Source organism: Lithobates pipiens, unplaced genomic scaffold (genome assembly GCF_037356315.1).
Source record: "Lithobates pipiens isolate NorthernLeopardFrog02 unplaced genomic scaffold, aLitPip1_a1.2 Scaffold_18, whole genome shotgun sequence".
NCBI lineage: Eukaryota > Metazoa > Chordata > Amphibia > Anura > Ranidae > Lithobates > Lithobates pipiens.
Window position 1 is genome coordinate 614,199,522 of NW_027507758.1, and position 14,881 is coordinate 614,214,402.

Consider the following 14,881-nt stretch of genomic DNA (forward strand, 5'->3'; position numbering starts at 1 on the left):
AGGGCACAGTGGCTGCATTTGATGGCACAGTGGCTGCGTTTGATGGCACAGTGGCGGGGTTTGCTGGGTACAGTGGCTACATTTTATAGGGCACAGTGGGTGCATTTTATGGGGCACAGTGGGTGCATTTGATGGCACGGTGGCTGCATTTTATGGGGTACAGTGGGTGCATTTTATGGTACAGTGGCTGCGTTTGATGGGCACAGTGGCTGCGTTTGATGGCACAATGGCTGCATTTGAATTCACAGTGATGGACACAGTGGTGGCAATTGATGGGCACAGTGACTGCGTTTGATGGTACAGTGGTGGCAATTGATGGCACAGTGGCTGCATTTGATGGCACAGTGGTGGCAATTGATTGGCACAGTGGCAGGAATTGATGGCTGCATTTTATGGGGCACAGTGGCTGCATTTGATGGCACAGTGTCTGTTTTGGAATGCTCAGTAGTGGCAATTGATGGGCACAGTGGCTGCGTTTGATGGACACAGTGGCTGCATTTGATAGCACAGTGGTGGCAATTGATGAGCACAGTGGCTGCGTTTGATGGGCACAGTGGCTGCATTTGATGGCACAGTGTTGGCAATTGATGACACAGTGGCTGCGTTTGATGGCTCAATGGCTGCGTTTGATGGGGCACAGTGGCTGCATTTTATGGGGCACAGTGGCTGCATTTGATGGCACAGTGGCTGGGATTGATGGGCAGAGTGGTGGCAATTGATGGGCACAGTGGCTGCGTTTGATGGTACAGTGGCGGCAATTGGTGGCACAGTGGCTACGTTTGACAGCACAGTGACGGCAATTGATGGCGCAATGGCAGCAATTGATGGGCACAGTGGCTGCATTTGATGGCACAGTGGCTGCGTTTGACGGCACAGTGATGGCAATTGATGGCACAGTGGCTGCAATTGATGGCACACTGGCAATTGATGGGCACAGTGGCTGCATTTGATGGGCACAGTGGCTGCATTTGATGGGCACAGTGGCTGCAATTGATGTTACAGTGAAGCTGCAATTGATGGTTTTTTTTTCAGAATTTTTCAGTTTGTTTGCGCCCTCTCAAAAATTTTGAGCACCAGCCGCCACTGCTGGGCACCGATCTTCAGAAAGGATGTACTGGAAATGGAGCGAGTACAAAGAAGGGCAACAAAGCTAATAAAGGGACTGGAGCAGGCCCGGATTGGCCATAGGGCAAACCAGGCAATTGCCCGGTGGGCCGCGGCCGTCGGGGGCCGCCATGCTGTAAGTACATGAAGGGCACAAGGCTCTTTGAGCCCGCACCGCTCATGCATGCAGCCTCTCCGCGGCCGCCGAGCTGCCAGTTAAACTCAGCTCATCGGCCAGGGAGATGTAAACATAGACGGGGTGGAGCTAGATGTGAAGCCTTCGGCCGTATAGGTCGGCCATCGGTGGCAGTCTGCCAGAGGGCGTGACTGTGAAGGGGGAGGTGCCAGAGCAGACACCTGCTGCTGAGTCCTGGCAGATCATCGGATAACAGTAAACGTGAGTTCAGCCCGTGCTTTGCGCTCACTCCCTTATAACCTGCCTAGGAGGAGCGGTGGGGGCGGCTGCATATAGAACAATCATTCTCTCCATCTTCCTCCTGCAGTATCGGAATGCCTGAGAGAGGTAGAGGAGAAGCAGGAGACTGCAGGAGGAAGATGGAGAGAATGATTGTTCTATATGCAGCCGCCCCCACCGCTCCTCCTGTCCTGCTTATTACTGCTGCCCCCCCTCCCCCCTCGGCTCTCTACACCACCCATACTCTTTGCCTCCTCATGCTCTCCGCCACCCCCGCCAGTGCACGCCACCTCCGCATGCTCTCTGCCACCCCCCGTGCGCTCCACCTCCCCCATGCTCTCTGCCACCCCCCAGTGCGCTCCACCTGCCCCATGCTCTCTGCCACCCCCCAGTGCGCTCCACCTCCTCCATGCCCTCTGCCACCCCCCAGTGAGCTCCACCTCCCCCATGCCCTCTGCCACCTCCCAGTGCGCTCCACCTCACCCATGCTCTCTGCCACCCCTCCAGTGCGCTCCACCTCCCCCATGCTCTCTGCCACCCCCCGCCAGTGCTTTCCACCTCCCCGTGGTCTCTGTTATCCCCAGTGCTCTCCACCTCCCCCATGCTCTCTGCCACCCCCCCCCCTAGTGCGCTCCACCTCCCCATGCTCTCTGCCACCTCCCCAGGGCACTCCACCTCCCCATGCTCTCTGCCACCCCCACAATGCGCTCCACCTCCCCCATGCTCTCTGCCACCCCCCCAGTGCGCTCCACCTCCCCTATGTCCTCTGCAACCCCCCCCCCAGTGCGCTCCATCCCCCCATGCTCTCCGCCACCCTTCCTGTGCTCTCCACCTTCCCCATGCTCTCTGCCACCCCCCAGTGCGCTCCACCTCCCCCATGCCCTCTGCCACCCCCCCAGTGCGCTCCACCTCCCCATGCTCTCCACCACCCTCCCTGTGCTCTCCACCTCCCCCATGCTCTCCGCCGCCCTCCCTGTGCTCTCCACCTCCCCCATGCTCTCCACCTTCCCCATGCTCTCCACCTCCCCCATGCTCTCCACCGCCCTCCCTGTGCTCTCCACCACCCTCCCTGTGCCCTCCATCTCCCCCCATGCTTATTGCTGCCTCCCTGCGCTCTCCATCTCCCACGATGCTCTCCACCTCCCCCCATGCTCTCCGCCGCCCTCCCTGCACTCTCCACTTCCCCCCATGCTTTCCACCGCCCTCCCTGTGCTCTCCACCACCCTTGCTGTGCTCTCCACCTTCCCCCATGCTCTCTACTGCCCCCTGTCCTCTCCCCCTCCCCCCATGCTCTCCGCTGCCCCTTGTGCTCTTCTCTTCCTCCCTGTGCTCTTGCCCCACCCCATGTTCTCAAGGTTCTTCCCTGTGCTCTCCATCCCCCCATGCTCTTTCCTGGTCCCACCTCACCCCCCCCCCCCACACTCCTCTGCTGGGTTCCCCCTCCCCTCTCTCAGGGGATTTGTCAGGGTGGAAAGTGGGGAAGGGGCTGGTCAACATATCATGGGCTGCTCAATCCAAGATGCCCGGGCCTATTTTTTGCCCCAGTCCGGGCCTGGACTGGAGGATATTAGTTATGAGGAAAGGTTGCGAGCACTGAACTTATTCTCTCTGGAGAAGAGACGCTTGAGAGGGGATATGATTTCAATTTACAAATACCGTACTGGTGACCCCACAATAGGGATAAAACTTTTTCGCAGAAGGCAGTTTAACAAGACTCGTGGCCACTCATTAAAATTCGAAGAAAAGAGATTTAACCTTAAACTACGTAGAGGGTTCTTTACTGTAAGATTGGCAATGATGTGGAATTCCCTTCCACAGGCGGTGGTCTCAGCGGGGGGGCATTGATAGTTTCAAGAAACTATTAGATAAGCACCTGAACGACCACAACATACAGGGATACACAATGTAATACTGACATATAATCACACACATAGGTTGGACTTGATGTACTTGTGTCTTTTATTTTACCTCACCAACTATGTAACTATGTAACTTCAGCCCCGGAAGGATTTATCGCCTTAATGACCAGGCCATTTTTTGTGATAAAGCACTGCTCCGCTTCAATTGCCAATTGGGCAGTCGTGCAACGCTGTACCCAAAACAAAATTGACTTCCTTTTTTCCCCACAACTACTTTTTGCTATAATAAATATGCCTCCAAAAAATAATTTAGGCCAAAATGTATTCTACATATTTTTGGTAAAAAAAAAAAAAACTTACAGGTATTTTAACTACCTGTAAAAATAATAATACTAATAATGATAAATGTGTTTTTTCCTGCAGTGGTGGTGAAACCGGGCACCTGTCCCGTGGTTAAAACTCTTGCGATATGTTTGCCCATCCCCCCGGGTTGTTACCTAGACTCAGATTGTCCCGGGACAAAGAAATGCTGTAAAACAGGCTGTTCTCTTGGTTGCCAGGAACCCATCGGTAAGTGGATGACTGTGATAAGATATTAAGTGGCCCGGTACAGACCAGATCTTACCCAAATGTGAGGGTGGAAGTTTCAGTATTGCCCCTAGGAGCCAATAATCCGATCCTCCCTTTCCTTCTCCCAGTGCAGCTTGTATAAGAACAATGTGTACAGCAAATTTTTACAAAGCCTTTGCAGAGCTTTCGTCCAGCATTTAGCAGCTTTGTAAAAGCGTCCATCCACTTTTACACACTGGGAGTAAACAGGGTGTGTGTAGTACATCCTGTCCTTCTTCCTCGCTGCTGTTCCCCATCTCATTTGCCACTAATGGCTGTCAAAATGACAGCAGGGAGTTCCTGTGTAAACTCCCTTAGAAGCAGCTGCTGTAAAAAAAAAAAGGACATCTGGCACGGTGTTTATAAACATTGTTCATATGTAAGATAGAGAGGTAGAAAACAACATATTTATGAATATTTTTTAGACAGGAGATTTAAAGTAACATTGTTTATAAACATTGATCAGACAGGAGAAAGAGAGATACAAAGTAAAAAAAATGTCATAAACATTGATAAGATTGGAGATAGAGAGATACAAAGTAACAGTTTATAAACATTGATCAAACGGGAGATAGATACAAAGTAGCTTTTTTTATAAACATTGATCAGATTGGAGATAGAGTGATATAAAGTAACATATATAAATCAACAAAGGGATAATGGCACTGTTCTAAAAAATAATAGGTGCACCGTATACTAAAACCATACAGATATCCTGCCCACACCTCTAAATGAATGTATGTATATGAAAAGTATCACTATAAATAAAGTGCTAGTAACATGGAGATAATAAAGTGCATCAGATTTTAGAATGTGCAATGGCAAATACAGTGAAAGAGAATCGTGGTGATGAACACATTTATTTGATGGCCATTGTTCAATTTTTCTTAAGGTTTCAGTAATGAATTACGATCCAATTTTTCAATTTCCTTCTTCAATTTGAGTAACGGATCAATTGTATACCCTTTGTCCACAATCTTCTCTATCAGGGCATCCGCTTGCATTTGGTAATCTTCCATATTGTAGCAGTTCCTACGAACTCTTATGCCGCATACACACGATTGAAATTCTAGCTGGAAAAAGCTCTGATGGTTTTCCCGATGGAATTCCGACGGAATTCGGCTCAAGCTGTCTTGCCTACACACGGTCCCATCAAATTCCAAACATTTATAACGTGGTGACCTACAACACGTATGACGTGACCAGAAAAAGGAAGTTCAATAGCCAGTAGCCAATAGCTTCTATCTCGTAGTTGAATCTGAGCATGCGTGATTTTTGGTGTGTCGGAATTGCATACACACGATCGGAATTACCGATAGAAAGTTTTTCCGTCTGGAGAATTGAGAACATGCTATCAATTTTTGGCTGGCGGAAATTCAGACAGCTAAATTCCAATGGAGCGTACACACGGTCGCATTTTCCGATGAAAAGCTCTCATCTGTCTTTTTCTGGCCGGAATTCTGATCGTGTGTATGCGGCATTAGGAGCTGCCCTTTAGGTATATTTTCTTTGAGGTAAGACTTCCCTTTCCTAACAAGGGGTTTCAAAAATGAATCGATATATTCCCCTAGTCTAGAAAAAAGTGAATCCATTCCACTTACAATAGGTCTACCCGGTGGTTTGTCTAGTCTCTTATGGATTTTGGGTAGATACTAAATTACTGGAGTTCTTGTGGATTCTGGCACCAAATACTTGGCTTCCTTTTTATTAAGAATACTAATTTCTTTCCCTTTGTTTACAAAAGTTCTTAATTTCTTCCCGTATTGGGGTTTGGGATTCCCCTTTTTTATATGTATTTGAAACTTTAAGGAGGTTCTCCATTTCCATTTCATAATCCTCCTTATTTAAAATAACCAACCCTCCCCCTGAGATTAGATTTTACCGCAGGTATATCGATGATATAATTATCCTGTGGGAAGACACATCCCAATCCTTTAACACTTTTTTGGGAGTAATAAATAAATTTGGTATTACTTTTACTGGCAAGTGTGATCAGAATCAGATGGACTACTTGGATTTGCAGATCTTTAAAGTGGGGGATGAGATACTTACTAAAACTTTTTTTAAAAAGACGTATCGCAATGGGTACATACCTACCTCAAGTTGCCACCATCCGAGGTGGAAAGAAAATATACCTAAGGGGCAGCTCCTAAGAGTTCGTAGGACAATATGGAAGATTACCAAATTCAAGTGGATGCCCTGAAAGAGAAATTTGTGGACAAAGGGTATACAATTATTCCGTTACTCAAATTGAAGAAGGAAATTGAAAAATTGGATCGTAATTCATTACTGAAAACTAAAGAAATATTAAACAATGGCCATCAAATGAATGTTGCGTTCATCACTGGGTTCAATAGGCAATACAAGTCAATAGAACATATTGTTAGGAAGTACTGGCCTATATTAAAATCTGAAAGGATTCTGGGCAGAATACTTGCAAAGAAACCACATTTTATATACAGAAAAACCCCAACCCTTAGGAACCAGTTAGTGAAAAATGTGATCGACCCTCCTAAGACTGAAGTTGTTTTCAGAACTAAAAGGTTTTTTCAAATGTCAAAGATGTTTAGCCTGTCGTGTGAGTAAGAAGCAAGCGAGGAAGAAAACCTCCTTCAAATCAAGATCTGGGAAAGAATTTGATATCAGAGAGCTGATTACCTGTAATAGCACCCACGTGACTTATGCCATCGAGTGCCCTTGCCGGTTGCAATACGTGGGCAGGACGACCAGGCCTTTATGTGTTCACATTAGAGAACACATAAATGGTATAAAAAGTGGGTTTCTGAAACACAACCTTTCTAAGTACTTTGACAAATTCCCTAATCGGGACCCCTCTGGCCTAATTTTTTTAAGGTATAGATATTATAAATGATCATTGGAGGGGAGGTAATAAGAAGATCCGGGTATCCCAAAATGAAACTAAATGTATTTATCGTTTAGGCTCTTTGGTTCTGAGGGGGTTGAATGTTAAATGAATTGATTGACTATAGATCTTAACTGTTTCTTATCCAATTTTTAATTTCAGATTTTTCTAGTTTCCATCATTTTAATTCCAATTTCTATAACGGTCACCACCCACCTTATATGCCACCATTCCTTAGTATTTGGGCATCTTATGTGTGCCTGATATATATATATATATATATATATATATATATATATATATATATATATATATATATATAGATATATATATATATATTATTTTATTTTATGTATATATAATCTTTTGTGTACACATATAATTAATTCGTTTTTTATTTTATATATATATATATATATATATATATATATATATATATATATATATATATATATAATTTTATGTATGTATAATCTTTTGTGTACACATATAATTACTTTTTTATTTCTCATATACATAAGTAATACAATAATTTATTTATTATTTTTTATATATACATGATTCTCTGTGATACTTGATTTTTTATATATTTCCTTTGGATATATATATATATTTATATATATATATATATATATATATATATATATATAGATATATATATGTATATATACTTGATACCATATATATATATATATATACTGTACATATTAGGTTGGGGTGATTGTTGCTTTTTTGTAGACTTATTAGAGGTTATTCACCTGTGGACTGTGGTGGTTGTGGTTTAAGATTTTTATTTTCATTTTTTATTTTTCGAACATATATTTTCTTCAATCATCTTTTTGCCGGAGACTCACATTTTGGACAATTCATTTATTGTGGACATTATATTCATTATTTTTTTATGCACTTTACTATTATATATATATATATATATCATTATTTTTTTTATGCACTTTCCTAAAATATATATATATATATATATATATATATAGTTCAGAATTTTTTTATGCACTTCATTAACTTTTTATTATATATTTAAGTTATAAATTATTTTAATGCACTTTAAGTGTGTGTGTGTATATATATATGTATGATTAACTTATCACATTTCTTCTAAGAATTATTGCTATTTTTTTTTTTTTATCATTTTACACGGATTCTCTTGCACTTTATTTGCCATTGCACTTTCTATATATCTGATGCATTTTATTATCTCCATGTTACTAGCACTTTATTTATAGTGATACTTTTAATATACATACCTTCATTTAGAGGTATGGGCAGGATATATACATTGTTTTAGTATAAGGTGCACCTATTATTATTTTTTAGAACAGCGCCATTATCCCTTTGTTGATTTATATATTTTTCCTTTGCTTCACTTTGGTGTAGTTTTAAAGGGAGGCTGCAGTTCACTTTCCTAAGCATGGATATTTTTTGATTATTTAACAAATTTCATAGTTTATAAACATTGATCAGACGGGAGATAGATACAAAGTAACATTTTTTTATAAACATTGATCAGATTGGAGATAGAGAGATGCAAAGTAACATTGTTTATAAACATTGATCAGATTGGAGATAGAGAGATACAATGTAAAGAAAAATGATAAACATTACCAGATTGGAGAGAGAGAGATACAAAGTAACATTGTTTATAAATGTAGAGGCGGCTCCTGAAGAGCACGCGCTATGCGTTTTTCAAAGTTAAACTTTGCCTAAACTGCAGTTTGGTTTGGGTATAATTGTCTAAATTGGCCCTCTGCATCAGTCTGACTTGGCTATGAGATGTTCAGCCTGGCCACAGGGGGCACTGTCTCTTCTGGCAGGCATGGAACTATGGTCTGGTTAGGTGCTTAAGTTACTCTCTTTCGGAGCCAGGTCAGTGGGAGTGGCCCTCTCGCTGTGCCCTCTGGGAGAGGGTATTTAAGATGTGGAAGTCACATGGTTCGGAGTTCCGGTCCATTATGATGTGCTGACTTCATGGTCCTGGTCCTCCTGACCAGCCCCCAAGAAGGCTATGGTCTGGGGTGCGGATCCACCTGACTTTGATGTCTCAGGGCTGGCTAGCCCGAGGCAAGAAAACTAAGGAAGGATTCTGAGGTGGTTAGGTGCCGTCTCCGGTTCGGTAGAGACCCAGTGTACTTCAAGCATTCCAGGGGAGGACTCTTTAGAAGAACAACACGTACGGGTTGGTTTTCTTAACAAGAGCCTGGAAGGGCTGAAGTAACCGAGAGATTCCGAACTTGTGGATATTGCCAAGCTGGCTGAAAGATCCAGGTATCCTTCAAGTGTTTCAAGTCTAGTTTCCTACATGTTCTTCAACAACGTCTGTGGCAAAGACTTTGTTCCTGAGTAAGCACCTTGTTGGCTTCTAGGCCTTGTGAGAGAGGGACTGTCCAACCTGAGTGTTCATCCAGCTGCGAATGGCTATTCTCTGGATGCCGTCAAAGTAAGCAAGTTCTTTAACCCTTTTGGACTTTGATACTAAGAGTACCTGAACTTCCTTTTCCAACCCTTTGATCCCAAGTTGAAAGACTGTTCAATTGACTGAGTTTTTGCAAATAAAATCCATTCAAGTGGATCTGTTGTCGGTCTTAAGTTACTGGGCTATTTACCACGGGACATCCCCTAGACGTGCACCAAGGAGAACAGAAGGTAGCGGTAAGCCCAAGTCTAACCAGCAGCTCCTTCGGGGGTTAGTGCTACATAAACATTGATCAGACAGGAGAGAGAGAGATACAAAAAGTAACATTGTTTATAAACATTGATCAGACAGGAGATAGAGAGATACAAAAAGTAACACTGTTTATAAACCTTGATCAGATGGGATGGCAGCATACATTTTTGGGACATCAGGCCACCCTTTTGAGGTTAAGGCCCCTTTCACATGGGCCGTACTCATAACACCCTTGCAACCTTAACTACTTCAGAGCCCGGAAGGATTTATCTCCTTAATGACCAGGCCATTTTTTGTGATATGGCACTGCGTCACTTTAACTGACAACTGGGCGGGGGGCGTGGCTAGCCTTGGACGAAGATGGCCGCCTAACTCCCGAGCTCCGTCTGGCCCGTGTCCTAACCGCCTGTTTTTGGGGACTATTCGCTCCGTTCTTTTTGGCAGAACATGGGCACCTCTTCCCGGAGCCGCTCAACATCGCGTTCCCGCTCTCCGAGGGACACAGACACCCGTCCAGCCTTAACAATCCCGGAGCTTTTCCGAAGCCAGGGATCCAATATGGCGGCGAATCCTTCCTCACGAGGACACATAGGCATCACGCTGACTCCTACAGATCAACCACCTGAAACGGGGACGAACCGCCAATCCTCCCATCAACACCCCAGCTTACAAGACCTACGAGAAGTGGCTTCTGACATAAAGGACACTCTCACAGCTGCCATAGCCGACCTCCGCCGTGAAATACAGGTGATTTCCGGCCGAGTGCAGGCGGTAGAAAATCAGGCCATGCAACAACAACAGGCGATTAGCCATACTGAACGGCGGGTGGACACCCATACTCTACAGCTCCGTGATTTCCAGCGACATGTCGAGGACATTGATAACCGGGGCCGCAGGCACAATCTCAGGGTGCGCGGCCTACCGGAATCAGTGGACCAAGACCAGCTTATGCCCGTAGTGGAAGCCATCTTTAATCGCCTGCTGGAGAGACCTCCACAAACTGCCATAGCTATGGATCGCATACACAGAGCTCTCCGCCCTAAGGGCAAGGATGCAGACCCGCCTAGGGATATAATTTGCTTTATAAATGACTTCTCGCTCAAGGAAAACATCCTTAAGACAGCCCGAGAGAAACCGCAAATTCTACATGAGGATCACCCAATTCAGATTTTCCAGGACCTGTCGGCGATCACTCTAAGAAACAGAAGAGATCTTCGTCCTTTGCTGGAAGTCCTTAAGCGCAGAGAGATAAGATACCGCTGGAGGTTCCCATTCGCCCTCCAAGCCTCTCATCACGGCCGCATAGCTACCTTGAGAGTTCCTGAGGAGCTGGATCTCTTCTGCCGCACGCTAGACATTCCTTACGTGGACTTACCAAACTGGTATGCGGACTTCCACATCCCTCTCCGCCATTACAACGGCATGGATCTGGACCCAATGGAGACCCAAACATCTCACCATCGACGTCGCAGATCTCCGTCCACAGGCAGATCAAGCGGGGGACCTCACGCCAGACTACCCCCTGCAAGCCCGACTGCAGCGCCATTACCTAGGAGAGCACGCAGAGACCGCTAACATGGCGAGCTTCTTTTCAGGTATATGGATCGGTGTTTTCCTTTGTTCCTGGTTATAAGCAGTTTCACTACATGCTCATATAGTTATCTCAGCTCCCCGTTGTGATATCCCTCCCCGTCTATACTGTACTTCAGACGACAAATTCCCGGTCAAATTGTCTGTTACCTGGCAACTTTTTCATTGAACTGCCTAAGGAGTCTTATCTGTCTCAGTAACCTGATAGAATTTTACTCAGAGTGACAGTTTCTCCCGAACTGCATGTACTCAGTGAATATTGAGCTCATGATGGACTTGTTTAGACGCTACCCAACTTAGTGTTAATTGGAAGGGCTGTTCCACGCAACCAGCTAATACGGAATCAAAAACGTAACAGCCCCTCCATCACCAAACGGCACTGAACGCTCATTCTGGTCCTCTAATTGGGGGGACGTGAGAACTCGCTGTCTGGTCAGCATGGACTTGAGCTAATGTGCATCCTGTTATGACTCTGATCTCTATCTCCTAACACATACACGGACGTCCAGAACAGAAGGCGAGGAACGACCGTTTGACTTTTTCGCAATCAATACTCCAGCTTGCCGTACCGACTATGTGCTACTTAGTGCACCTTAATGGGTAGTATATAAGTAGCAGAGTAACGGATACCTTAGGGAACCCTCACAGACTTCAGTTCATATGCCATAGATTACCCGGAGAGTATGTGGCTTCATCTCTGATGGTGAGCTTTGATTATTTGATGCTCCTTTGCTTATGTGAATAGACCGGGATAGTTCATGTTTTACAAAGGGAGTAGGATGACTATTTTCTGTTAGCATGGAAGTGAGTTGGAAAGTTTGTCTTGGGGTTTCTTTTCTATGTTTTTTTTTCTAATCTGGTTTTGATTTTAATTGATCTTCTACACAGGTTTGAATATCTGATACCTCTGATTCCAGCTCTAACTACAGTCACATAAATAGATTTTTTGCCTATGGGATAAATTGAAAATATGCTCTATTTTCCATTTTATGCTCCCTGTGTGAACATAGATGTTCTATCATCATCTAGGGGTAACCCATATGCAACAGAGGTTATCTTACACGTTAATAACTCACTTAAACGTTTAAATAGGATGCCTTCTTCTAAAGATGTACTAAGTGTTTACAGTACTCCCCTAATTAGAATGATAATTACTTTTCCGTAGATTATGGTTTGGGTCACGGGCCAGGCGGATGATAATTTACTGTGACCCTTATCATACTCGAAGTTGGTCCATAGACCTCCATTGTCAATAGGGGGAGGCCATTGACCGTACTCTTTATAGCTAATTAGAATATTGGATTACAAGCATCACTTCCCCTGACTTTATCCAAGGCTGATCCAACCCCACGACGGTGGCACTCTGATTCCTGATCACACACACTTTCTTCAGACGCCACTGGTTATTTAGGGCAACTGTACATTGGTAGTTCCCGGGATCCCTTGGAGGTCCTAGGGATCTCCCTGCCACGTTCTATTTAGTTACTTATCATTTAATAATCGACATTACCTAGAGCTTTAGCTAAGCTAAGTTTTCTGCACATTTAACAGCTTTAAACACTAGTGACAGCTTGGCCATATTGCGACCACTTAGTCTCCGGTCGCCGGATTCTACTCTCCTCTCTGACTCGTAAGCTACCCACAAACTCTCATCTCCGTTCTCTTACATAACACGAACATGCCTATTCGCCCGGACGACCCAACCCCTCTTAGGGTGAAAATTATCTCCCTTAATGTCAAAGGATTAAACATACCGGAGAAACGTTCTAAGCTTCTCCATACAATGCACAGAGATTTGGCGGATATCATTTTTCTGCAGGAAACCCACTTTAAGACAAACTCTGTCCCCAAAATGTATGACCATAGGTATCCCATTGCCTTTCACGCAACCTCCCCTCTAACGAAATCCAAAGGAGTATCTATCATCTTCCACAAAAATTGCCCCTTTCAATTGACTGATCAGCTCATAGATATCAATGGTAGGTTCATCTTTCTTAAAGGCCAATATGCTGGCACTAATATCACCCTGGTGAATTTGTACGCCCCGAATACCCATCAAGTCAACTTTTTTAGAGAAATATCGTCATCTCTGATCTCGTTTCAAGAAGGGATGGTGATCCTAGGTGGAGATTTCAATGTTCCCCTTAACCCCATTCTTGACACTTCATCTGGCACATCCTCAATCCCATACCGAGCTCTGAAGACCATTAACTCCACGCTGACTACTCTGATGTTACATGACACATGGCGAACACTGCATCCTGATTGCAAAGACTTTACATACTACTCAGCCCCTCACGACAGATATTCGCGTATTGACTTCCTATTTCTTTCACAGAAGGATCTCCCAATGTTACATGCTGCTTCTATTGACCCAATGGTACTTTCGGACCATCATCAGATCTCCCTAACATTACAGTTCCCAGAGACCAAACCTACAGCTCCCATTTGGAGACTTGATTCATCCCTGCTCACAGACCCTACCCTATTAATAGAAATCAATACTCAATTAAAAAATTACTTCGCTGAAAACCGTGAGTCCGACACTTCTCCTCTAAATAATTGGGCAGCTCATAAATGCGTGATAAGGGGTTCACTTATGGCCTTGGCAGCTAAACGTAGGAGGGAGAAAAAGAAAATATACAATGAACTATTGGCCAATATCAGGAAATTAGAGTTAGTACACAAACGCACCCAAGCTTTAGCGACGCTCCAGGAGCTCACGAAAGCTCGCTCGCAACTTCTGGAAATGCTAGATAAACAAGTCAAACGTAAATACATCCTTTCCAAAAAAACATTTTATGAATATGGCAACAAAACTGGTAAAATATTAGCTAGAGCACTCCAAGCCAAACGAGCTTCCACCACTATTCACTCACTAACAGATCCATCTGGCAGACGGCTTCATAAATCTACCGACATAGCTAATCATTTTGTCCGATACTATACTAAACTCTATAATCTTTCCCCAATAACTACTCCATCGGCCCTACCATCGAAACTTGAACGCATTAAAGATTTCTTGCACCAATATAGCCCTACTCCCATATCAGACGATACGGCTCGAGACCTGGACTCTCCCTTGACGATAGAAGAAATTTCTAATGCTCTGAAGCAACTTAAACCGGGTAAGAGTCCTGGCCCCGATGGCCTCACAGTAGCTTACTACAAGACCTTTGCGGATATTCTTCAGCCTCATTTTCTCTCGGCCTTTCAATCCCTCTCTGACCCAATATCACCACCCACCGATATACTACAAGCTCACATCACGGTAATCCCTAAACCCGGTAAAGACCCATCTGTTGTGACCAATTATAGACCTATTTCCCTACTTAATGTAGACCTAAAATGGTACGCGAAAACTTTGGCCAATAGAATATTACCGCTTCTCCCTCAGCTTATTGGCCTAGATCAAGTGGGGTTCGTCCCTGGTAGGGAAGCTAGGGACAATACCTTGAAAGCAATAAATATTAACCATTGGATTACAACCTCCCAGAAGCAGGGTTTTATGTTATCGTTGGACGCGGAGAAGGCATTCGACAGGGTGGCCTGGGACTATATGTCAGAAGTCCTAAAGGCTATACATCTTCCCCCAAGAATGCTAAACCTAATACAAGCTTTATATTCGAACCCTACGGCAAAGGTTAGGGTTAATGGTCATCTGTCGGATGCCTTCTCCGTGTCGAATGGTACGCGCCAGGGATGCCCCCTATCCCCAATTATCTTTATATTGACCCTAGAACCTCTTTTAAGAAGACTTA

General features: G+C 44.4%; 1 protein-coding gene across 1 annotated transcript in view; it reads left to right on the forward strand.

The window, feature by feature from the left end:
* Nucleotides 1-14,881, forward strand: part of LOC143986833 (uncharacterized) — a 293,231-nt gene that overhangs the window by 220,715 nt on the left and 57,635 nt on the right. The window contains exon 10 of the mRNA XM_077485241.1: nt 3,802-3,948. Within this exon, the coding sequence (XP_077341367.1) occupies nt 3,802-3,948 (147 nt within the window). The remainder of the gene's footprint in view (nt 1-3,801; nt 3,949-14,881) is intronic.